This window comes from Mus musculus, chromosome 9, assembly GCF_000001635.26.
Source record: "Mus musculus strain C57BL/6J chromosome 9, GRCm38.p6 C57BL/6J".
NCBI lineage: Eukaryota > Metazoa > Chordata > Mammalia > Rodentia > Muridae > Mus > Mus musculus.
In genome coordinates, this window is record NC_000075.6 from 73,098,738 (window position 1) to 73,123,685 (window position 24,948).

At 46.6% G+C, this 24,948-nt stretch overlaps 2 protein-coding genes across 5 annotated transcripts; both read left to right on the forward strand.

Annotated features, from left to right (window-relative positions):
- Nucleotides 1–2,643: 2,643 nt before the first annotated feature.
- Khdc3 (KH domain containing 3, subcortical maternal complex member) lies at nucleotides 2,644–7,894 on the forward strand. 4 transcript variants are annotated; one of them, XM_006511374.4, is made up of 4 exons: nucleotides 2,644–3,938; nucleotides 4,093–4,272; nucleotides 4,479–5,152; nucleotides 5,710–7,894. In XM_006511374.4, exons 1-4 carry the CDS (start codon nucleotides 3,773–3,775, stop codon nucleotides 5,719–5,721), a joined length of 1,032 nt encoding a protein of 343 aa, XP_006511437.1. In that variant the 5' UTR covers nucleotides 2,644–3,772; the 3' UTR covers nucleotides 5,722–7,894. The 4 variants fall into 4 exon arrangements, with proteins under 4 accessions (XP_006511437.1, XP_006511435.1, NP_001298035.1 ...); NM_001311106.1 differs by lacking the exon at nucleotides 5,710–7,894 and adding an exon at nucleotides 5,606–5,706 and having other exon boundaries at nucleotides 3,661–3,938; XM_006511372.4 differs by lacking the exon at nucleotides 5,710–7,894 and having other exon boundaries at nucleotides 3,073–3,938; nucleotides 4,482–5,598.
- Nucleotides 7,895–14,731: 6,837 nt separating this feature from the next.
- Rsl24d1 (ribosomal L24 domain containing 1) lies at nucleotides 14,732–24,596 on the forward strand. The gene is made up of 6 exons (NM_198609.2): nucleotides 14,732–14,846; nucleotides 16,151–16,264; nucleotides 17,670–17,742; nucleotides 19,145–19,208; nucleotides 22,465–22,550; nucleotides 23,527–24,596. Exons 1-6 carry the CDS (start codon nucleotides 14,766–14,768, stop codon nucleotides 23,598–23,600), a joined length of 492 nt encoding a protein of 163 aa, NP_941011.1. The 5' UTR covers nucleotides 14,732–14,765; the 3' UTR covers nucleotides 23,601–24,596.
- Nucleotides 24,597–24,948: the final 352 nt, after the last annotated feature.

Genomic DNA, 24,948 nt, shown 5'->3' on the forward strand with positions numbered 1-24,948 from the left:
TTATATAGGGAAGAGCCTCTGGGAGAAGGGCATGAACAGAAAACAAAACCTTAACTTTGTTAATGAAGATAGCCTGCCTCCAGGTCTTCTCTGGGACTAGAGTTACCTTATCAGGTGTCTTCAAGAAGCACCCAGGGATAGGATAGAAATTTCACCCAAATCCTGTAGACTATTGTAAAAAAACAAACAAACAAACCAAAAAATCCATTGCCCTATTGTAAATATGGTGGCATCCCTGGGAGACAGAAGCTAGCAGACAGAGCTCTATGAGTTCCAGGCCAGCCAGGGCTACTGGGTGAGACCCTGTCTCAAAACAACATACAAGATACAATGAGCAGTGTCCATCCTTTTTGATTGATTGCTGCACCCATTCTGCCAGGTATGACTTTTTCTTCATGGTGCTTTATCTCCTAACCCTCGTGTATAAGCCTACATTAAAATGCCTTTAGGCTCTAGGGTTACGGGGGGGGGGGTGGGGTGGGGGTGGTAAGTGGGGGTGGGGGTTGGAGTTGGGAGCTCCTGGGGGTGTGTGGCAGGCACACACTTTTATTTATTTATTTTATGTATATGAATACACCGTAGCTGTACAGATGGTTGTGAACTTTCATTTGTTTGTTGGGAATTGAATTTGTGCCCTGCACACTCTGGCCAACCCCGCTCCATCCAGCCCAAAGAGTTATTTATTATTATACATAAGTGCACTGCAGCTGACTTCAGACTCACCAGAAGAGGGTGTCAGATCTCATCATGGGTGGTTGTGAGCCACCATGTGGTTGCTGGGACTTGAGCTCAGGACCTTTGGAAGAGCAGTCAGTGCTCTTACCCACTGAGCCATCTCACCAGCCCCAGGCACACACTTTTAATCCCAGTATTCAGGAAGCAAAGGCAGGCCAATCTTTTGAGTTCGAAGCCAGCTTTGTCTACACAGTGAGTTCTAGGACAGTCAGGGATACACAGGGAAACCCTGTCTTATGCTCCCTACTCTCTCATCCCCCTCCCCTCCAAAATACCTTTAGTAAAACATTCTCTTCTTCAGAAACTGGCTAGTCCTACAATTCTCTCTCTCTCTCTCTCTCTTTTTCTCTCTCTCTCCCTCTCCCTCTCCCTCTCCCTCCCCCCTCCCTCCCCCTCTCCCTCTCTCTCCCCCTTCCTCTCCCCCTCTCTCCCTCCGCCCCTCCCTCCCACCTCTCTCTCTCTCTCTCTAGTTAGCCCTGGCTGTCCTAGAACTCAACAGAGTTTGACCTGGCTCTGTCTCCCAAGTGCTGGAATTCTGGGTGTGAGCTACCATTATCTGCTACTCTGGAATTCTTTTTAGTGTCCAAGCAACAGATACTGATTTGATTTGGGTTGCCTTTGTGTGCACCCCAAAAATACCAACAGTGGGACTATGTTTCAAAAGAGAACAGAAAGGAAAATCTTTTGTTCACAACGGCTAGCCAGGCATGGTGTACACGCATGTAACCCCAGCATCTGGGAAGCTGACACTTGAGGATCAGAAGTTTGGGGGGAACTTGGGCTCTATGGTGAGGCCCAGGCTGCCTGGGCTACAGTGTGAGACTGTCTCAAAAGTAGGCAAACAACCAAAACCAAAAATGAATTCTATAGCCACCTTAATAAAATCACAAGGACTTTATTGTATTAAGATGTGCACTATTTGGCTGGAGAGATGGCTCAGCGGTTAAGAGCACTCACTGATTGCTCTCCCAGAAGTCCTGAGTTCAATTCCCAGCAACCGTTGACATGGTGGCTCACAATCATCTGGAGCCCTCTTCTGGTGTGTCTGAAGACAGCTACAGTGCATTCATAGCCATAAAATAAATAAATCTTTAAAAAAAAAAAAAGAGATGTGCACTATTCACTAGTTTGTGCGTGTATAGATTTTGAGTTGAAGCTATTGTAATCCCGAGAGTCTCAAGGGCTGGGGGCAAGCTCTAGAGATTAAGAGCTTGTATCCCTACTGAGGACTCAGTTTGACTCCCAGCACCGATATCAGCTGACTCAGGATTCAGTGCTTTTTGCCTATCAGGGCACCTGCCCTCACTAGTGCATAATATCAGCACCGACACACATACTTACACGTGATTAAAAGTAATAAAGATAATTTTAAAAATCTTAAAACTTTAAGCAAAACTAGTTTTAAGCATTGTTCTGCCTACTCACAGAAGTCCACTCTGCAGTCATCTGAATGTCTTTCTCTGCCTCTTAATTCCTATTCTCAAATCTCAGGACTCTTTCAGGCCTGGTAAGCATTTATTGTTGCCGGGACCCTCCCTTGGCATAGAGAGGTTCTACAGAGCAAAGAGGAGCCTGATTTCTTCTGGCTGGAGAGAAGACACAAACTGTTGATCCCAGGAGGCCTGTAACTTCACTTTCTGTTGTTGTTGTTGATGATGTTGTTTTGAGACAGGGTTTCTCTGTGTAGCCCCAGCTGTCCTGAAACTTCCTCTGTAGACCAGGCTGGCTTTGAACTCAGATCTACCTGCCTCTGACTCCCAAGTTCTCAGATTAAAGGCATGGGCCACCACATTCCACCTAACAACAGACTTTTTTTAAAAATTTATTTTATGTATATGAGTACACTGTAGTTGACTTCAGACACACCAGAAGAGGGCATCAGATCCCATTACAGATGGTTGCGAGCCACCATGTATGTGGTTGCTGGGAATTGAACTCAGGACCTCTAGGAAGAGCAGCTAGTGCTCTTAACTGAGGAGTCATCTTTTCAGCCCCCAGAAGACTTAGAATAAAGACATCCTCTGTAATTTGTAATTTGATTGTCTTATATTACAACGAACGAACAAATAACATGAATAGGAAACTAAATTGAAATATCCTGTTGTTTAGAGAAAAGAGCCATCACAAATGTGACCTTCCCTCTAGTTAGGAAGCCACGTGTGCGGAGTTACCGTCATTAAATGTGCTTTCTTTTTGCCCAGCTGTCTCTAGAAAGTAAAAGAAATTGGAAGCTCAGCATACCGGAGCATGTCATTTTTTGGGGGGGAGGGGGGACGACAGTATTTGGAGACAGTTTCTCTGTGTAGTGCTGGCTGTCCTGGAACTTGTTCTGTAGACCAGAATTCAGAGATCCTCCTGCCTCTGCCTCCACAGTACTGGGACCAAAGGCATGCACCATTGCTGCCTGGCAACTGAAGCATATCTTAACTCCTGCCTGGGCAGGTTATTTAGTAAGACCCATCTTAAAACCAAAAGCAACAGGAAAAAAATTGCTTTTTAAAGTATTTGGAAACTTGGTACCCAGGGGAGGTTACTCAGAGCTAAGGTACAGGGACTGTGAGACTTTGATTTTTTGGAGACAGCCCTGGTTGTCCTGGAATTTGTTTTGTAGACTAGGGTGACCTTGAACTCAACTCAGGGATCAGCCTGTCTCTGCCTCCTGAGTGTTGAGATTGAAGGCATTTGCCACCACAGCCCTGCCACATGTGAGATTAGATTGGCCTTGAAGTCAGGTAACACTCTGTCCCAATGTTGGGTCTACTGTCATCATCTCCCTGTGGTCATACTTAGGATGTCTGAGCTTCCCAACACACATCTTAAAAACAGAAACCAGGTTCTCCCCCACCCCAGGTGCAGCCAGTGAGGCCTTGAGCAGAGGTGGGGCTTCTGGGAGGGGGAAGCAAGGTTTGGGATCCAATTGGAAGGACTTGAGTGGGAAGGGGCCAGTGAACAGCCCTTGAAATAGAGCTCTGAGGTCAGTCTTTGAGTTCACTGATCTTGAGTTTGCATAGGCTTCCTGCGGTGAAACGGGTACACTATGGCCTCTCTGAAGAGGTTTCAGACGCTCGTGCCCCTGGATCACAAACAAGGTACCTTATTTGAAATTATTGGAGAGCCCAAGTTGCCCAAGTGGTTCCATGTCGAATGCCTGGAAGATCCAAAAAGACTGTACGTGGAACCTCGGCTACTGGAAATCATGTTTGGTAAGTGAACTGGAAAGGCCAAGGTAACCTTTTCCTGATCCCTGTATACACCTTGACTGCAGATGTTCTTCTGTATTGAAAAGCCTCTTCAGTGGCTGTGGCCCTAAGAAATAGAAGCCACCTCACTCCCAGGTTCCCCCTGCTCCTTGTCCAGGTAAGGATGGAGAGCACATCCCACATCTTGAATCTATGTTGCACACCCTGATACATGTGAACGTGTGGGGCCCTGAAAGGCGAGCTGAGATTTGGATATTCGGACCGCCGCCTTTCCGAAGGGACGTTGACCGGATGCTCACTGATCTGGCTCACTATTGCCGCATGAAACTGATGGAAAGTAAGTAAGGGATGGGACGGGAGTGGGTAGGGCTATCCTGTCCAGCAAGTCTTGGCTCCTTGGGAGGGCTCCACCTTGGGAAAGTGGGTTTTGGAGATGTTCTGGAAGGCCAGAAGACTGTGTTTAGGAACCCTTAGCTCCTACTCCTTCAGGTTACAGGGTGGTTGTCCTTATCAGCCTCCTTACACTGCTTTCTTCCAACTCAGTAGAGGCTCTGGAGGCTGGAGTTGAGCGTCGTCGTATGGCGGCCCATAAGGCTGCCACCCAGCCTGCTCCCGTGAAGGTCCGCGAGGCTGCCCCTCGGCCCGCTTCCGTGAAGGTCCCTGAGACGGCCACCCAGCCTGCTCCCGTGAAGGTCCGCGAGGCTGCCCCTCAGCCCGCTCCGGTGCAGGAGGTCCGCGAGGCTGCCCCTCAGCAGGCTTCCGTGCAGGAGGAGGTCCGCGAGGCTGCCACCGAGCAGGCTCCCGTGCAGGAGGTCCGCGAGGCTGCCACCGAGCAGGCTCCCGTGCAGGAGGTCAGCGAGGCTGCCACCGAGCAGGCTCCCGTGCAGGAGGTCAACGAGGCTGCCACCGAGCAGGCTTCCGTGCAGGCGGTCCGCGAGGCTGCCACCCGGCCGGCTCCCGGGAAGGTCCGCAAGGCGGCCACCCAGCCGGCTCCGGTGCAGGTTTGCCAGGAGGCCACCCAGTTGGCTCCCGTGAAGGTCCGCGAGGCGGCCACCCAGCCGGCTTCCGGGAAGGTCCGCGAGGCGGCCACCCAGTTGGCTCCTGTGAAGGTCCGCAAGGCAGCCACCCAGTTGGCTCCTGTGAAGGTCCACGAGGCGGCCACCCAGCCGGCTCCGGGGAAGGTCAGCGATGCTGCCACGCAGTCGGCTTCGGTGCAGGTTCGTGAGGCTGCCACGCAGCTGTCTCCCGTGGAGGCCACTGATACTAGCCAGTTGGCTCAGGTGAAGGCTGATGAAGCCTTTGCCCAGCACACTTCAGGGGAGGCCCACCAGGTTGCCAATGGGCAGTCTCCCATTGAAGTCTGTGAGACTGCCACCGGGCAGCATTCTCTAGATGTCTCTAGGGCCTTGTCCCAGAAGTGTCCTGAGGTTTTTGAGTGGGAGACCCAGAGTTGTTTGGATGGCAGCTATGTCATAGTTCAGCCTCCAAGGGATGCCTGGGAATCATTTATCATATTATAAATGCATCTCTGGTGTGAGCCAGGATAGATGGTACACGTCTGCAAATCCAGAACCTAAAGGCAGGGGTTAGCTTGGGCTGAGTAAGGCAATGATCTTAAACCTCAGCCTGCCTAAGACTCCCTTCATCTTTCTTTCTGGTTTTTGCCCTAGGAATCGGGAAGAACAGAGTAGAGCTGTTTTTGTTTCCCCATTGTGTTAAATGTTTGCAAACACAATTTAAAGTATTCTAATAAAAAAAAAATTGCATTCCCCAGGTGTGTATTTGAATGGAGGGACGGGGACAGAGCTCTCCTCCAGCTGCCAAGTGCTGTTGGGCACCCTCACCCCGAGGAGGGTGGAATGTCTTGGATAGTTGCTCCTCATCCCCGCACCCCAGCATCAGATGCTTCCACTGTGCTGATTAACCCAGGACATCTGGTGTTTCGATTAAGATGTCTTGAAGGGCCATTGAGTCTCCTGACTGTATCTTGAGCAGACTGGTGTGAAACCTTGTTATTTGATAACTGGCTTTGAAAGGTATAGTTGTGGGGCTCACAGAAACTAGGCCACCAGCCGGGGAGTATATGCAGGGGTTGTACCTAGGCCCCTACACATTTGTAGTAAATGTGCAACCTGGTCTTCATGTTGGTTGCCTAACAAATGTGAATGTGGCTGGCTTGGTCTCTGTTCCCTGCCATTGGATACCCTTTACCCTACCTGGACTGCCTAGGTGGACCTCAATGGGAAAAGAGGTACCCAGTCCTGCTGGGACTAGATGTCCCAAGGTCTGGTGGTACCCAAGGGTGGGGGCTCCCCTTCTCTTAGAAAGGGGAGGGGGGCAATGGAGGGAATGATTTGTAAGGGTGGGATTGGAAAGAGAGGAGTCTATGATTTGCAGGTCAAGTGAATTAAATTGAAACATAGTGAATTGTATCCAATTACCACCAGCTACTTCAGACTTTGGCTAGTGTTTTTTTTTTGGAAGGAGGGTGATTTACTGTAGGAGGGCTGGGACTCACTGCAAAGCTATCAGCCTCAGAACTTACACATGGCATGTCTCATGAGGTAGAGGCAGCTGAGTGCTACCTTTGAGCAGTTTGAAACATTCAGGTGGTAGGGCTAGCTAGCAGCTGGTAGTGATGCCAGGAGGCAGGGTTTGGTGCTGCAGGCCTTGATCCCCAGCCCTTGGGAATCTGGGCCAGGAAGACCTCGAAGTTCAGGGTCCAGCTGATATAATAGCAAGTTCAGGCCAGCTGGGACTGCACAATGAGCCCTGTCTCAAATTCTAGAAGATAATCATTGAGAAGGGAAGGGAGAGTAAAGCTTGGGGTTGGCCCAGGGGAAGCAGAGCTTCCATATTCTGGATGACAAAGCTGGATATAGAAACGATTTTGAGGGTGGGATATCAAGTCTAAGGAACCTTTACTTGGGCATGTTCTGTTCTTTGGTGGCAGGGTCTCACTGTCTAGCCCTAGCTGGCTTATTACTCACTATATAGTTACTGCTGGCTTAGAACTCGGATCTGCCTGCATCTGCCTCCCTAGTGCTGGGATTAAAGGCATGCGGCACCACCTCCCTGCTGACCCACAATTATCTCATAAAATGATGGGAATATAGGAGTGTATCACTGTATCTATGTTAATCCTGCCATTTGCCAGAAAAACTGATAACCCTGTGATTCACCAGAAAAACCAACTCCACCATTCTGGGCCAAATTTAAAGCAAGTATTAAATATTCAATACTGACTAAAAAGAAATGGACTTTGTTCTGGAACTTTCCCCAGGAATTTCCCAGTTGCAATGGCCTTTAGCCAAGTATTGCAGGGACTTGTAAGGACAGATTTATAGGCCATCTTACATTCCCATGAGGCTTATCTCCCAAGAATTACTGAGACATCCCAGCATTCCAGGAAATTAACCTGTTCCTGGGCAGGTGGGGCTTACAGGTTAATTTTGGGCACCACACTGGTCAATTTCTAAAGATTTAATCATAACCACTATATCCTTTACCTTGTGTATATGGTATAAGTGGGTTTCATGGTGACATTGCTCCTAACATGGGCTTTGATTTGATTACATTTGCCAGTTATTACCTTTGCCTCTGCTTTTAGCTTATTTCTTTGAATTTATATTCCCTGTAATGAGAAAGAACATGTTAGGCCTGTCTAAGACAGCTTGTTTTTCTTATGATGCACTCCATCTGTTTCCTGTAAATGCCTCCCTCTTAGAATTCTTGTCCCTCCCACCCCCCAGCTTCCCAAGTGGTGGGACTATAGGCTTTTGTGTGTTGGGAGGATAGGAAGTAGGGGTTGTGATGGTCTCCTGTAGCCCAGGCTATCTAGTTTCCTACATAGTGGAAGATGACTTTGAACTTCGGGTTTTCTTGCCTCTGTCTCCTAATGCTGGAGTTTCAGTACACTGCCACATTAGCTTTCAGATTTCCTGTTTTACAAGAAAGTCAGCAGCAGATAGGGAACCGAAATGGGTAAAGAAACCCAAATAGCTACTGTGGCTATTTATTCCAAACTGCCAAGGCTGGCTGTTCAGAGAGCAGAGAGAAGGGACCAGGGTGGGGTGAGGGGGGGATATATTGTATCTGCTGGATTATAGGGGATTGGGTACCTGGGAGGAAGGGAGCTTGTGAGAAGTCTGAGGGAGCCTAGAGGCTAGCATTGACCTTGATACGTGAACAGGTGTCATAGGCATATGTTAATGAGCCTACAACCTTCTGCCAGAGATAAGAAGAATGACTGCTTTCGGGAAGGAGGAAATATATTCAAGCCCTGAAAGGAATTCTGGCTTTTGTCTAAATGTCTGATTCTGGGAAAAGGAGTTTCTTGACTGTTTTGAAAGGAAGGAAAACTCTGCACTCTCCGAAAAGGCCTAAAACGGACTGGAGAGATGGCTCCTTGGTTAAGAGCACTGACTTCTCTTCCAGAGGTCCTGAGTTCAATTCCCAGCAACCACAAGGTGGCTCACAACCATCTGTAATGGGATGCCCTCTTCTGATGTGTCTGAAGAGAGCAATGGTGGTATACTCATATGCATAAAATCTTTTAAAAATAATAAAATCCTTTAAAAACATGTTTGAAAGGGAAAGAATTTTTAAAAAGAATAGGTCTAAAATGACTTTCAAAGACTATGGTAAGATGTGTGTATGAAACATCCTTGGTTGGAAAAAGCACTAGAAGAGCAGGTAGGTACTCTATAATTGAGCTATTTACAGATACTTTTTTTTTTTGAGACATGGTCTTATAGCTCAGGCTGACCTGGGATTCACTATATAGCCAAAGATATTATTGAATTTCTGATCCTTCTCCCTCCACTGCCAAGTGCTGGGGTAAAGGGGGTGTGCCACTATTTCTGGTTTATGCAGTGCTGGGAACCTAACCCAAGGCTCTGTACATGCTTGGCAACACTTCAGGATATAACTGTTATGTCTCCAGCCCTAAAACTCTGACACAGAAAGCCACTAAGAAGCTCAGGCTGGACTAAAACAAAATCTTCCTGCCTCACTCACTCCTCCACTCTTCCAGAATAATGGGATTGTACGTCTTGGCACCATGTCCAGTACATCTAAGCTGAAAATGTTAAACTGAGTGGTGGTGGCAGATGCCTTTAATCTTAGCACTCAGGAGGCAGAGGCAGGCAGATCTCTTTAGAGTTCAAGGCCAGCCTGGTCTACAGAGTGAGTTCCAGGACAACCAGGGCTACACAGAGAAACCCTGTCTCGAAAAACAAATTAAAAAAAAGACAACTAAGAAAACCTTTAAATGTGATATCCTTTATATGTAATTTATATATTTATATATATGAAGAAATGTGTTAATTTTTAAACTTAGAGACTGGAGAGGTGGCTCAGCATGAACTGTTGCTGTAGAGTTCACTCGCCAGCACCCACATTTGGGTGACTCACAATGGTCTGTATCTCCAATTCCAGGGAAGCCAATGCTGCCTTCTGGTCTCTGTAGGAACTGTACTCATGTGTGCACAAATCCACACACAGATACATACAGACTTCAAAAATGTACAAATCTTTCCAAAGAAATCACTGGCTAAAGATATCTCATGGTGATGCTAGAACACACCTGTCTGGCATGCGCAGGGTTCTGGGTTCATCTCCAGCCCTCAGAAATAGAAGCAATGCATTTGGCAGCATGCGTAGTAGAGTTCAGCATCCTCCAAGATTGTTGGCCTTCCTTACATTTTCAAGGCCATTCTCTATTACCAATTTTACGGGTACTTTTCACCATAGTGTTTCTGTACAACTTTTGAGTGGAATTGTGTTGAAGAATAAGCACTTTAAAATATAATACCAAACAGTAGCATTGCCAATTTGTTTTATCCATGTGTATAGCTTTTCCATTGACTTTGATTACCAACCTTTGTCAAATGTGTATATCTGAGAAGGTACGTTTACTCTCACTGTTAGATTAGATTTATTGGTCACCATTATTGCTATCTTTATAGATGAATCACTTTATCAAAATACATAGAAAATTGAGATGTCTCAGTAGGTAAGGGTGCCTGCTAAGCAGGCTGAGGGCCTGAGTTCAATCTCTGGAACCCACAGTGGGGGAAGGAGAGAGCCAATTCCCCCACATGCATAGTCACATGCATGTGTATACAAAATTATATAAAATGGAGCACAGGTGTATCTATGAATGGCTTCCAAAAGAGGCATTCTAGTATTCACTACATTCTTGAAACTGTATACATGCACATTTAATAGATCCACTTGCCTCTCTCTGCCTCCTGAGTTCTGGGATTAATGGCATGGGGCACCACACCTGTCAGTGTACACACACACACACACACACACACGACAAAAGAAAGGAAAATTGGGGGAGGGAGGTGTGTGTGTGAGTGTGCTCGCGCAGTTTATCCTAGAGCCTGCTTTTCTGCGTGCGCATATGCATACAGGTGCCTGTTGAGGCCAGAGATTCCAGTCTCTCGTAGCTGGAGCTAAACAGTTATGAGCCACATGAGCAGTGTATGTTTTTAACTGCTGAGACATCTCTCTAGCCCCAATATTTATTTACTTAAAAGATTGATTTTCTGTATATGAGTACACTATCACTCTTTTCAGACACACCAGAAGGCGGCATCGGATGCCGTTACAGATGGTTGTGAGCCACCATGTGGGTGCTGGGAATTGAACTCAGGACCTCTGGAAGAACAGTCAGTGCTCTTAACCACTGAGCCATCTTTCCAGCCCCCCAATATTTATTTTTGAATTCTACGAGGATGAGTGTTTTGGCTATGTGTATGTACTAGGTCTGTAGCAGTGTTTGTGGGAGCCAGAGGACGGCTGCTTACTCCTTGAAACTGGAGTTACAGGTGGTTGGTGGCCCCCATGAGCTTCCTAGGAGCCAAATCTGGCTGCTTCACAACAAAAACTGCTCTGAAACACAGAAGCACTCTCCAATGTCACATACATTGTTTTTAAATTAAGCTATTTCTTCCTCCCTTTGCACTGTTTTTTTTTCCCCCTCAATATTCATCCCTCCCCCAGTTTTCCTCTCCTCTCCCAGTCAATGGAGTCTTGCTGTGTTGGCATAGCTGTCTATGTTTTATGTTGGTTTGACACAAGTTACCTCAGCTGAGAAAATGCCCACAACAAACAGGCCTGTGGATAAGCCTGTGGTGCTATTTCTTGATGGATGTGGGAGGGCCCAGCTTATTTTGGGTGGGTTGGTGGTTTTGGATGCCCTAAGAATACAGGCTGAGCAAGCCAATAGGCTGCACTCCTCCATGGCTTCTATTTCAGTTTGTGCTCTGACTTCCCTGACTTCGGGTTGTAAGTGGAAATAAACCCTTTGTTCCCTCCGATTCTTTTGGTCATGGTGTTTTATCACAGCACTGGAAACTCTAAGACAATGGCCTACAACTCCTGGATTCAAGCAATCCTCCTGTATCAACTTATCCAAGTACCTAGGACTATAAACATGGCTGTATATACAAACAGAGAAAACAGTTTACAAACTAAAGGGGGCCGTTAGAGATGGGAAGTGTCTTAATTTCTAAGTTATTTAGTTATTTTCTATTGCCATGAGAAAACATATGAAAACATTTAACTCAGGCTCACAGTTTCAGAGGGTGAGTCCATGTCTGCCTTGGCAGGGAGCATGGCAGTGGGCAGGCTGGCACTGGAGCAGCAGCTGAGAGCTTAAACCCGACTCATAAAGCACAGGTCAGAAGGAACTAAGAAAAGTGTGTGGGCTTTTGAAAGCTCAAAGCTGCTGCTGGTGGCACACTTACCTCCTGGTCAGAAAGCTAGAAGAACAACTTATCTCACTCCTTAGTTGCATGTTTGGGATCTGAGGCCCAAGGCACTGGTATTTTGGGTCTTCTGTTCAGAGAGGTCAACTCAGGAACAGAAGACTATAGTTTTGGGGTTTGAGGGTGTAGTTAGTGGTAGAGTACTTGCCTAGAATGCTCAGGACCTTGGGCTTGGTCCCAGCACACAGGAAAAGTGGTAACGTTTGATCAAGATGATACACAGACCAGGCAGACAGGAGGGCAGGCAAGCCTGCAGAGCTTTTTGTCTAGCAGTATAAGATACAAGATACAGGGTATATGCCATTTCATTTTTCTGGTAGCCACAAAGTCCTCCCCCCCCTCTTCCTTTGACAGGGCCTCAATAAATAATTCTGGCTGACCTGAAACTTGCCACATTAAACCAGGCTGGTGGAGAACCCACAGAGGTTCCCCCCACAGTCTACCTTTGCATCCCAAGTGCTGGTGTTAAAGACACGCACTACCAGTCTTAGCCAGAAATTTAATGTTTTTTTTTGTTTTTTTGTTTTTTTTTTGGTTTTTCGAGACAGGGTTTCTCTGTATAGCCCTGGCTGTCCTGGAACTCACTTTGTAGACCAGGCTGGCCTTGAACTCAGAAATCCGCCTGTCTCTGCCTCCCAAGTGCTGGGATTAAAGGCGTGCGCCACTACGCCCGGCTGAATTTAATGCTTTTCAAAACAGGGTTTCTCTATGTAGCCCTGGCTGTTCTGGGCTTCTTGGAGATCTGCCCGCCTCTGCCTCCTGAGTACTAGGACTATGTGCACCATCCAGGGGTAGTATGTTTTACTTAAAATGTTGTGCCAGGAAGTTCATGAATCCCAAAAACCCACCAAGGAGACGATTCTGATGCAACACATTAGGGTCTTTATTATAAGCTTGAGCTGGGGCCACACTGCCATCTGTAGCCCCGAGGTCTTAGGGGGTCAAGGCTTTATAAGAAATTGTGAGCAAGCAAGGGGACTTTAGCCTGGCACGTATCTAATTGAGTAACTATTGTATGACAACAGGTGGGTACTCTGAAGCAAGACTGTATACAATGACAAATGGTCTGAAAGTACATTTGAAACAATCAGACTAATCTTTGATTAACTGTTGCTAGGAAGTAGCTAGGGAGTAACTCTGGCCCAGGACAAGCCCTGGGGTCCTTCCTGGTACTTGGGTGCAGCTTGGGTTCAGCTGCAGGCCAAGTCTCAGGCTTGCTTTAAGATGGAGGCTGGTCCCAAGATGGAGTAGGTTTGGCCTCTCAGACCATATTTTAAATATTTCAATATACGATCAGCAGGTAAATATCAAGCCAGTATGGTGGCACACCTCTACAGTATCAGCACAGATCATGATTTCTAGGGAACCCTGTGCTGTATATTGAGACGGAGACCTCAAAAACAGAACGAGGCACTGGAGAGATGACTCAGAGGCTAAGAGCACTGGCTGCTCTTCCAGAGGACTTGGGTTCAGTCCCAGGGTCCACATGGAGACTCGCACCTATCTCTATCTCCAGTTCCCGGGATCCTATGCCCTCTTCTGACATTGGCTGGCACAGCACACACAATGTGCACATACTAAACAAGTAAAACACATAAAATAATACGATTTAAAAAATAGCAAGGCATGGTAGTACACTCCTTTTTTAAAAAAAGATTTATTTATTATTATTATATGTAAGTACACTGTAGCTGTCTTCAGACACACCAGAAGAGAGTGTCAGATCTCATTAGGGATGGTTGTGAGCCACCATGTGGTTGCTGGGACTTGAACTCAGATCTTTGGAAGAGCAATCAGTGCTCTTAACCGCTGAGCCATCTCTCCAGCTCCCACCCCTCCCCTTTAAAATATTTTATTTTTATTTTCACGTGCATTGGTATTTTGCCTATAAGTCCTCTGGACCCAGGTCCTCTGGAAGAGCAGTGCTCATCACTTCAGCCCCTCTCCTTTAAAATTTATTTTATATGTGTAGGAAGTTTGGTTACATATATGTCAGTGTACTGTGTGTATGTATGCCCGGTGCCTGTGGAGGCCAGAAGAGGGCATCAGATCCCTTGGAACTGGAGTTACAGATGGTTGTGAACTGTCATGTGAGTTCTGGGAATCAAATCTGGGTCCTCTGGAAGAACAACCAGTGCTCTTAACCCTAGAGCCATCTCTCCAGCACCTGGTAGCACACCCCTTTAATCCCAGTACTAAGGAGGCAGAGGTAGGGAGATCTCTTATTAGATCGAGTCCAGCTTGGTTTACATAGCCAGTTCCAGATTACACAAAACGAGACCCTCTGCCAAAATACAAAATCAGTTAAGCATCCCTTGGACCCACATGGTGAGAGGAAAGAACCAACTCGTCCAAGCTGTCCTGACTTTGAGTAGGTTGCTCTCCTAAGACCAGGGTGGAAGTTTTTTTTTTTTTTTTTAATTTTATTTTGTTTTATTATATGTAAGTACACTGTAGTTGTCTTCATTCACTCCAGAAGAGGGAGTCAGATCTCTTTAGGGATGGTTGTGAGCCACCATGTGTTGCTGGGATTTGAACTTCAGACCTTCAGAAGAGCAGTTGGGTGCTCTTACCCACTGAGCCATCTCACCAGCCCCGGGTGGAAGGTTTTAGTTGTGTACTCCTGCCAAGTCCTTTGGGGAAGACAAGCCTGGAGTAAAGCAGACTTTGGTACAATCCGGTGTGGGGGAGCGTGCCCGTGGCAAAGCACAAGCACCGCAATAGCGCTATGGAATGAGTATACCGGGAAAAATTCCAAAGCGCCCGTACGGTAGATCTCACAGAACCAAAAAGTCAAACTCCCAGATGCAGTCTATAGCCTCTGCGTCTGCGCGGGACGCTGCTGCTGCTGCTGCTGCTGCTGCTGCTGCTGCTGCTGCTGCTGCTGCTGCGCACACGCGGGTCAGGTGGTGCCTTTACCTTCAGCTCATTCATATTCTAAGATACCATTTCCGGGTCGGGTCAGGGACTCGCTTCCGGCGACTAGGAAGTGACGTACCACTTCCTCTCCAGCTCCGCGTCCCGAAGGTGGGTCCCACGCGGGGTCAACATGAGGATCGAAAAGTGTTATTTCTGCTCCGGGCCGATCTACCCGGGGCACGGCATGATGTTCGTCCGCAACGATTGCAAGGTGAGGCGGCCGTGGCCCGCACGCTCCGGACGGCTCGGGGACTGGAGCGCGCTCTGCTCGCGCCGGGTTCTGAACGCCGTGGAGTGGCCTGGGCTGGACCCGGCGTCGGTTCACTGCCGGCGAGGTCTCCTCGTTGCTGTCAGACGCTCATCTCATCCGCAGGCCACCCGGCTTGCCGCAGGGTCAGGAAGTCGGTCGAATTAATGCTTAAGGAGGCTCATGCTCTCGTACAGTGGGAGGTGGGGTTGTCTGTAGCGGTTAATGGACATGGTGCCTGAGCCTTATAGACTTTTGCATTGTTGCTGGAGATGAGCTAGGAGAAAGACAGCATGGGGGTTCTTTGGGGGGGATTAACTGGCTACTTCGGCAGCCTTCACTATCCCACTTCTTGAAGGTTCTCACGGAATGAAGTATGTAAGCAAAAGCATTATGATTTGTGCCGCATGCACAGGCTTTCTTAGTTTAGGTTTCTGTTTCTGAGCGGGTCACACATTTTAGTTACCATACTCAGCTTTCTTTGCTAGCGCCCAGTAACCTCAAAGGCTTACTTTTTATGTTGCTTCCAGTGACACACAGAAATTGCATTATTAATTATTTTTGGTTTTTCGAGACAGGGTTTGGTTTTTCTGTATAGCTCTGGCTGTCCTGGAACTCACTCTGTAGACCAGGCTCAGAAATCCGCCTGCCTCTTGTCTCTCCCAAGAGCTGGGATTAAAGGCGTGCGCCACCACTGCCAGGCTCCAGATAGCGTTTTGTTGTTGTTGTTGTTTTTTGTTTGTTTGTTTGTTTTGTTTTTTTGTTTTTTTTTGTTTTTTTTTTCCGAGACAGGGTTTCTCTGCATAGCCCTGGCTGTCCTGGGACTCACTTTGTAGACCAGGCTGGCCTCGAACTCAGAAATCCGCCTGCCTCTGCCTCCCAAGTGCTGGGGATTAAAGGCGTGCGCCACCACGCCCGGCTGAGAAGGTCTTTAAGGAGCTTTTTCTTAGACTATTCCTTCACTTAAGGCCAGTGTAAGGTATTATTCTCTAAAGTGATTAGTGATGGTTTCCGGGTGCTTAGCCTGGTAGAGATGATGTCGGACACCCATCAAACACTTGAGTGTCCTTCTGTTCTGATGTCGCATGTGATTCTAGGTGTTGTCCTTAGTTCTTATGTGAGTGTCTTTTTTTTTTTTGCTTTACAGTAGTTTTTTGTTTGTTTGCTTTTTCTTTTTGGTTGGCTGGGGGGGGCCGGGGGGGGCATGTAGAAACATTTTTATTGTTGACTCTTCAGCTCCTCGGTATTTTAACTTGAGTGTCCTGTAGGTGTTCCGATTCTGCAAATCCAAGTGTCATAAAAACTTTAAGAAGAAGAGAAACCCACGCAAGGTCAGGTGGACTAAAGCCTTCCGGAAAGCAGCTGGCAAGGAGCTCACGGTGGTGAGTGCGGGTGGTGGCCTGGCCTGAGCATGGGCCCCGCAGTGTGCCTGCTTCTTTATTTCTCATACTCACACGATCCTAAAGTCCATTGTTCTGTAGACTTCTAAAAAGTGAAAAACTGCTACCCTAGTATGTAAAAGTTGGTTTGTTTATTTTTTGTTCTTTTTTCTTTTCTTTTGTTTCTTCTCTGTCTCTCTTTCTCTGTCCCTGTCTGTGTCTCTCTCTTCTCCCCAAAACTGTTTTTGGCTTTGGCAAAGAAGAAGAAAAATCATGTAAATGGGTTGGATGAAGTGGGAACTTGGACTTTCAGGGCTGGGTGGAGGTTGGGAGATGAGCTGAAGAGCCCCTGAGTAGCACTGGGGCTCAGGTGTGGTTTGTAACAGACACGTACTGGTTTCTGCGTGTCCTTGGTAGGACTCTGTCGGAGAACAAAAGCTAGAAGTGTTGGTATTAGGGCAAGCCAAGGGCTGAGGTAAGGGTACTTGGTGTCTGAAGAGGGAGGTGACAGAAGCCGCAGGTGTTCTTTGCTGGAGGTAGAAGTTTTAAGTTGTGCCCCTCTGTGGCTGTCCCTTCCCCCAAAACCTGTGACCTGCCTCCTTCCTGTCACTTAGAGGTATAACCTATAAGCCAGACCCAGGTTCCTAATCCCAGGGCTGTCTAGTGAACACAGCTGCTGGCCATGTAGGATGGGAAGCCAAATCAGTTACTTTTCAGAAATAGTCTTCAGGGACGGTGAGGCAGCAGGATCTCTTTAATGCCCAAGATGGAGGGTGCCAATCCTGCTCCTCCCCTACCCCAGCTGCCTTACTGCCTAGGATACTGTGAGCGAGGAGAATCTCACACTTGTAAATGAAATAGCTAGCATAGAGTTGATATTCTGTATCTTCTGTCAGCTACATTTGAAGCAAAGGCACGCCTGCAGCTTTTTAACTATCAAAATACCTGCTTGTGGAGGGCCCCCTGCACCACACGGGTTATCCCTGCAGGTGTGTGGGCTCACAACTCTTCCCTCTAACAGGCTCTTAGACGGAAACGATATGAATTCTTGGTGTTTGATTTTATCTATGAAAAGTGGTTCATATAATGGAATTTCTGTCTGTGATTCTCATCTGGAGCTCGGAAGTGGGGAAAGCCCTTCAGTTGTCTGTAATTCTCACAGCTGCTGGACAGCCACTGATAGGGAGAGAGAGAAGGAGGGAGGCGGGGAGGGAGGGAGGGAGGGAGGGAGGGATTCGCCTTTCCCTCCAAGAATCCCTCAGAAAAGGGCTGTTTTCAGCCAGCATTCTCCAGTATAACTAGGACAGTGTCTTAATATGCGTCCACTTAGGATTTTTGTGCAAAGGAGACTATTTTAAACAATGCTTACTTACCATCTTTCTTGTCATCACTATATTCTGTCTTATAGGACAACTCATTTGAATTTGAAAAACGTAGAAATGAACCTGTGAAATACCAGCGTGAGCTGTGGAATAAAACTAGTAAGTCCTGGGATAGCAGAGACTGTGGGCCTTCTGTGACTTCAACTGCTGGCTTGTTATACAAATAACAAACTTACTTCATTGCTTGGCTGGTATATCCATATATAAATATTATAATTATTAAGCTTGAAGCATCACCCAAAATACAAACCACACATTCTGCAGGAATAAATAAGGAGAGTGTTTTGCTGTGTGAGGTGAGACTGGTCAGGAAGCAGACAAACCCAGAATGCTAGACTGGCTGCCTTGCACAGGAAGATGCGAAGATGCTTAACTTAAGGCGATTGACACTAATTTTAAGGGTACATCCAAGTGCTTGTTTGCATAAATATGAAGTTACAGGCCCAAAATTTGAAAACAGCAGTGTTCAGCACTTGTGTGTGTGGCCCCCCCATCACCCTGAGTAGACGACAGGGGTGCTGGTGGGGAGGAAAAGTGTTATAAAACTTAGTTCCTTTTTTTCACTTTTTTTTTTTTTTTTTTTTTTTTTTTTTTTTTTTTTTTTTGTTTTTCGAGACAGGGTTTCTCTTTATAGCTCTGGCTGTCCTGGAGCTCACTTTGTAGACCAGGCTGACCTCGAACTCAGAAATCCACCTGCCTCTGCCTCCCGAGTGCTGGGATTAAAGGCGTGCGCCACCACGCCCGGCCATCCTTTTTTTCACTTTTAAGAGGATCTTGAGCTAGGCGTGGTGGCGCACGCCTTTAATCCCAGCACTTGGAGGCAGAGGCAGGCGGATTTCTGAGTTTGAGGCCAGCCTGGTCTACAAAGTGAGTTCCAGGACAGCCAGGGCTATACAGAGAAACCCTGTCTTGAAAAACCAAAAAAAAAAAGAGGATCTTGTACCTTGAACTCACAGCCTTGTCTTCCCGAGTGCTGGTATTATAGGTGACTGCTGTGTGAGCTCTTTTAGGTTGCAGTGTTTTTGTGTGTGACAGGTCCCCACTGCGTATTCTCCTTCCTATGGCTGCTCTCATGCAGCCTTCAGCTTGCAGAGCATGCTCAGTCCTGGCCTGCACTGAGTTGTTGACTGGCTCAGGTATTCACAGACTAATTCCCACGTCTGGAAGTGCTGTTAAAAAGCAGTGCCATGCTACGTTTCCTCCCTGCATGGGTTCTGCTCATCTTTTGTATTGAATCCTAAAGACAGACTTTTTGAAAGTATTTCATGTATAATACATATGGGAGTCTAACATTGTTCCCTAACCTGTTGTATGCGGGTTCCTAACCCTGACTTGTGAGCACAGCTAAACCTCATACCTTTAGCTCTGTCAGTAGTTAGTAGTGAATTGTTTCATTTAAGCCAAAGTCATGCAGAAGTATTTAAAGTGCTTTTTACAATCCTACTGGTTGAATGTGTGTACATTTGCTGACTGTAATTTATTTATTTACTTTTCTTTGTAGTTGATGCCATGAAGAGAGTTGAAGAGATCAAACAGAAGCGCCAGGCCAAATTTATAATGAACAGGTATGTATATGTGTAGAGGAATAATTATGAGATTTCTAGAGGCACTGGTATTTTTATTTTGAAAACACTTCGTATTTATAAAAACCCTAGGAAGAATAGTGTGACAAACACTTGTGTATTCTCTCCATTTTTCACTGTCACTGTACAGTGAGCTGAATCACACTTGCATGTGTCTCGGGTGATCCGTCCCACATAAGAATCTTTCCTTACTCAAACACAGAGTGATTTCCCATCAGGAAATAGACAAGGTGCAGGACTGCTGTGTGGCCAGCAGAGGCTGCTTCCAGGTTCTATCTTTTGGGCTCCCTACACATGGACAGGTCCTGGCTTGCTTTGTCTTATAGGTGTAAACAGTTTTGAAGAGTACATACCAGCCAGGTTGTACTCTTGTATGTCAGGTGTGTAGAACGTCTCTTCATTTAGGTTTATCTGCTTTTCCTTGTGGTTTACCTAGTTGCCCTGGAAGGAATGCCCCGGCCATCATGGTGTCCTTGCTCATGTGTCCTGTCCCTGTTAACTTTGACCCTTTGGTTACAGTGTTGTCTGTGGGTTTCTCCTGAACAAAGTTAGACTTGTTTTGTCCATGGTAATGGATAATGGAGAAGATTCTGGAAAGAGCTTGCTATTCCTCAGACTTGTTCTTGTTTTCGGCCTCCACAGGGAGGGAGTCTGGCCTCAGTGTGAAATGTTCTCATGTCAGACACGGCTCTCCCTTTCTCTACTCTCAGAACCTCCTTTATTCATATCAGCACACTGGGTCTGTGTCCATGGCCTCCTGTGGTATTTGGAGGGCTATGGTTCATATTGTTGTTTGTTTGATGTTCTGTGTGGCCCACATCTGCCCAGTGGGAGTCCCTCAGGCTCTCCTGCTGTAGGAGACAAGTTGTTTTCATTTCTGTAGTTCTTTGTTGTCTCACAGTAGCACACACTTTTTAAAAATTAGGTATTTTCTTCATTTACATTTCCAATGCTATCCCAAAAGTCCCCCATACCCTCCCCCCCACTCCCCTACCCACCCACTCCCACTTCTTGGCCCTGGCGTTCCCCTGTACTGAGGCATATAAAGTTTGCAAGACCGAAGGGCCTCTCTTTCCACTGATGGCCGACTAGGCCATCTTCTGATTCATATGCAGCTAGAGACACGAGCTCTGGGGGGGAGGGGGTGTACTGGTTAGTTCATATTGTTCCACCTACAGGGTTGCAGATCTCTTTAGCTCCTTGGGTACTTTCTCTAGCTCCTCCATTGGGGGCCCTGTGATCCATCCAATAGCTGACTGTGAGCATCCACTTCAGTGTTTGCTAGGCCCCGGCATAGCCTCACAAGAGACAGCTATATCTAGGTCCTTTCAGCAATATCTTGCTAGGGTATGTAATGGTGTCAGCATTTAGAGGCTGATTATGGAATGGATCCCCGAGTATGGCAGTTTCTAGATGGTCCATCCTTTCGTCTCAGCTCCAAACTTTGTCTCTGTAATTCCTTCCATGGGTGTTTTGTTCCCAATTCTAAGAAGGGGCAAAGTGTCCACATTTTGGTCTTTGTTCTTCTTGAGTTTCATGTGTTTTGCAGTTTGTATCTTGTATCTTGGGCATTCTAAGTTTTCTGGGCTAATATCCACTTATCAGTGAGTACATATCATGTGAGTTCCTTTGTGAATGTGTTACCTCACTCAGGATGATGCCCTCCAGGTCCATCCATTTGCCTAGGAGTTTCATAAATTCATTCTTTTTAATAGCTGAGTAGTAATCCATTGTGTAAATGTACCACATTTTCTGAATCCATTCCTCTGTTGAGGGACATCTGGGTTCTTTGCAGCTGAGCTCTGCCTTAACACAGGGAAATTCACCTTTATCTGTTTATTAACTCTTTAAAAAGGGCGATTTTTTTTTTTTTTTTGAGACAGGGTTTCTCTGTATAGCCCTGGCTGTCCTGGAACTCACTTTGTAGACCATGCTGGCCTTGAACTCAGAAATCTGCCTGCCTCTGCCTCCAGAGTGCTGGGATTAAAGGCGTGTGCCACCACGCCCGGCGATTTTTATTTTATATGAGTGTTTTGTCTGCATGTGTAAATGACTGTGCATTGCCTGCAGAGTCAGAAAAAGGCATCAGATCTGGAACTAGAGTCACAATAGTTGTGGGTCACTATGTGGGCCCTGGGAGAACCCAGGCTCTGCAAGGGCAAGCAGTGCTTTTAACTACTGGGCCATTTCTCTTGACTTTTCTTTTTTCTTTCTTTCTTTTTTTTTTCTTGTTTATTTTTTTGTCTTTTGAGACAGGGTCTTATGGGTCTCTGTGGCCTGAAACTTAGAGTTTCAGCTGCCTCTACTTTTTTGAGTGCTGGGATTAAAGGAGTGTGCACCATACCCAGCCTAAGATTGTGTGTGTGTGTGTGTGTGTGTGTGTGTGATGGTGTGTGTGTACATGCCATGGTGAGTATGTGGCACTCAGAGGACATCTTGCAGGAGTTGATTCTTTCTGTACACTCTGTGGACCCAAGGGATTGAACTCAGGTAGTTGGGCTGGACAGCAAGTGCCTCTGCCCACTGAGCCATGTCACTGGCAAAAGTTAGCCTTCATCTAGCCACCGTGGAAGTCTTAGTACAGAAGCTGCCGTGGTGGCTTTCTGTATTTCAGAAGGTGAGCATGGGTGTTTTGAGGACAGCTCAGTGTTTCTGGTGAATGTCGTGTGTTTTATGCTCCTGTAATGGCTGAGGAACTAACAAAGCTACGGAGATTGTGTGCTGTGAGGAGGGTGGACACACATGCTGGCAGTTGGGAGACTGCCTTGTGTGATAGGATTTTGTGTCTTTGCTATGGAAACGGGCTCTGACATCTCCCGAGTCCTCAGTGAGACGCTCATTTGTCAGCAGATACGAATTGAGCCCCGCATTGCACCACACTGGGCACAGTGGGTGTAGTGGACAGGTTGCTAGGATACAAACCCTGTTAATTAGGAACTTGAGCATAGTTTTGACATAGAGTAGGGAAGGGGATATCTATTGGTAAGGGCTCAACAGGTGACTTTGCCTTAGCTTATGGATAAACAAGATTTGGGACCCAGCTGATTCCTTGTTGACCTGCAGCAGCTGTCGCTGACTGGGAGGTGGGGAATAGGAAGGAGCAGAAGGGTGGCCAGCTCTTTATACCCCCACCTGTGCCCCCTGCAGCCAGCGTCATTAGTGAATGCAGACACTGTGGTGGGAGTTAAAGTCTCAGAGGTTTGTCACTGAGCTGTGGCTTTAATGCATTCTGTCATAGGTTGAAGAAGAACAAAGAGCTCCAGAAGGTGCAGGACATCAAGGAGGTCAAGCAGAACATCCATCTCATCCGGGCTCCTCTCGCTGGTGAGCAGACAGGACTGGGCTCTGCTGGGGCTCTGACTATAAAGTACCGCTCGCCCAGTGTCCCCCATTGTGGACAGGCTGTGGCTTGTGGTGTCTCTTTCTTCTATTCTTCCACAAATGCCCTTATAAGTTAAACAAAAGTATTTGTGCAATAATTGCATAGATGATGTTTGCCTCATACTTTGACTAAAAGACACTTCAGGTTACCAACTCTAAACCTTTGGTTTGTTTTGGAATAATCTGGGAGGCTTTGAGTATAAACACAAAAGCCCAGGTCCTGTAGCTCTCCAGGTGATCCTGGTACCACATTCCAGGGGCACTTTGAAATAAAACCTTCCGTTCGTTCCACTTTACCTGGGCACAGGTTCTCTCTAGTCTTTTGTGTAGCCAGCAGCAAAGACAATCTTGTACATATTGATTCTTTTTAAATGCAGATTACTCAAAGGGAGAGAGAAATTGACAAATTTTAGTAAAGGCAAACTCTGTAATTAGACCTTGATTGGGTTTGTATGAAGGGACTACCTCGGTCATGTTTGTACCTAATTCCATCAAAACAACTAGAGCAAACCCTGGGGTGTTCGTTCCTGATGAGCACGATGCAGAGCCCAGAAAGAGCTGAGAGCCTGCTTCCTTTGGCTCTCAGTAGCCCTCTTCTGGTGGAGTGGTGTAGGGCATGTGGCTCTGTCTATGGTTTCTCACGGTTCATCGGGGCTTACAGAAGTTTGCAATGGTGCATTTGTAGAATGCTTTGTGCATTCCCAAGACCTGGGTGAGTTTGGCTAGTATTCCTAACTTTTTAGTAATGGCTGCTACTGCGGGGCAGTCGGGATGCGTTGTAGAATACTGGACTCAGTTCTGCAGAGTCATGCACGAGTTCCTGTGTTTTACATTTTTCTCCTATTTAAATTTGAGTTTACTTTTGAGAATCTCACACATGAGCACTGTATTTACATTGCATCTTCTGCATCTTTTAAAGGCAAAGGAAAGCAGCTGGAGGAAAAAATGGTCCAGCAGTTACAGGAGGATGTGGACATGGAGGAAGCTTCCTAACGGTGCTGCCCGCAACCAGCCCTGAGCACGCTGGAGTGGAGTGGAGACTTTCGGCCCCTAAGTTATTCATTGGTTCCATAAGGTCCTTCAGACAAGGGTGATTCAATGTGCTTCCCCCTTCAACGTTGCAGCCTGTAAAAGCATCCCCTTGTGGGTGTTAGGTCTCAGCTCAGCACTCTGCTTCACTGTGTTATGCGCACGCAAACAGGAAAGTTTGTGTGTAGATGAAGACATGAACTGTGGGCATAAAATGGTTGAGCCAGTTGTCTTCCTGTGTGAAATCCGAATGATGTACTATTTTCCGTGCGTTGGGATAGTCTGTTTATTAGGGTTATTGAGATGGAGGTCACGCAAGGAACTGACTGTTCTCATGTCTACCTGACTTTTTTTTTGTTTTGGTCTAGTATGTTTAGTAATTTCTGACAGTTGCATAATGGCAGCACACAACACAGCACAGCTTAGTTTTGTTGGGCCGTCTGACCTGCTTCAGCCATTCAGCCTGCAGCTGTGATGTTGGAGGTGGGCTGGGTTGTTAAACTTTGCCTGAATGTCCAGGTTGTGACATCTGTCCGGAAAGATTCTCCTTTCCTTCCTGCCCAGCATTGATCTAGAAGCAGAAGAAGAATCTTGGTGCCTTTCAAAGATTAGGGTGTGGTTTGTTTTCTCTCCCTCTTCCTCTCCCTCTCTTCCTTTTTTTTTTCTTTTCCTTTTCCTCTTTTCCTCTTTTCCTTTTTTTTTTTTTTTTTTTGGAGACATGATCTCTTTGTGTAGTTCTGGCTGTCCTGAAACTCACTCTGTGGGTCAGTCTGCTTGGCACTCACAAAGATCCCTTGCCTCCTGAGTTACGGGATTAAAGGCGTGCACCATCGTATCCAGTATTTTTTTTAAAAACCTTAAAAAGACAACTAAAAAGAAACTCTTGCTTTTGGAAAGTAGAATTTATGGATAGAATGCTAACTGTTATTTGTACATAAATAAAGCCCTTTCTAAAGTGCATGCCTACATATCTCTTATTTAAAAGTCCTGAACAAAAGTACATGTCTGTTTCTTAGACGAGAGCTTCTACACACATTGTAAGTAGGAGGTATAGTTAAAGGGAAATATGTGTTTCATACTTCTTGGTAGTTTTTATATTATGATTACATTAAGAATGTTGAGCTTAGCCAGGTGGTGGTGGTATGCCTTTAATTCCAGCCCTGGGGAGGCAGAGGCTGGAGGAGGTCTGAGTTTGAGGCTTCCTGTTCTACAAGTCGAGTTCCAGGACAGCTGGGGCTACTCAGTGAAACCCTGTGGGGTGTGTGTGGGGGGTGGGATGGTGGAGAACATCTAGAGCTGGAGCCAGAGTTAC

Excerpts from the sequence above, each read along its gene's own strand:
- Rsl24d1 (NM_198609.2), top strand. The coding sequence starts at position 14,766 with ATGAGGATCGAAAAGTGTTATTTCTGCTCCGGGCCGATCTACCCGGGG. Across the intron at positions 17,743-19,144 it reads TGAGCTGTGGAATAAAACTA|TTGATGCCATGAAGAGAGTT; the intron begins GTAAGTCCTGGG and ends TTTTCTTTGTAG. Across the intron at positions 19,209-22,464 it reads GCCAAATTTATAATGAACAG|GTTGAAGAAGAACAAAGAGC; the intron begins GTATGTATATGT and ends ATTCTGTCATAG.
- Khdc3 (NM_025890.3), top strand. The coding sequence starts at position 3,773 with ATGGCCTCTCTGAAGAGGTTTCAGACGCTCGTGCCCCTGGATCACAAA. Across the intron at positions 3,939-4,092 it reads GCTACTGGAAATCATGTTTG|GTAAGGATGGAGAGCACATC; the intron begins GTAAGTGAACTG and ends CTCCTTGTCCAG. Across the intron at positions 4,273-4,478 it reads CCGCATGAAACTGATGGAAA|TAGAGGCTCTGGAGGCTGGA; the intron begins GTAAGTAAGGGA and ends CTTCCAACTCAG.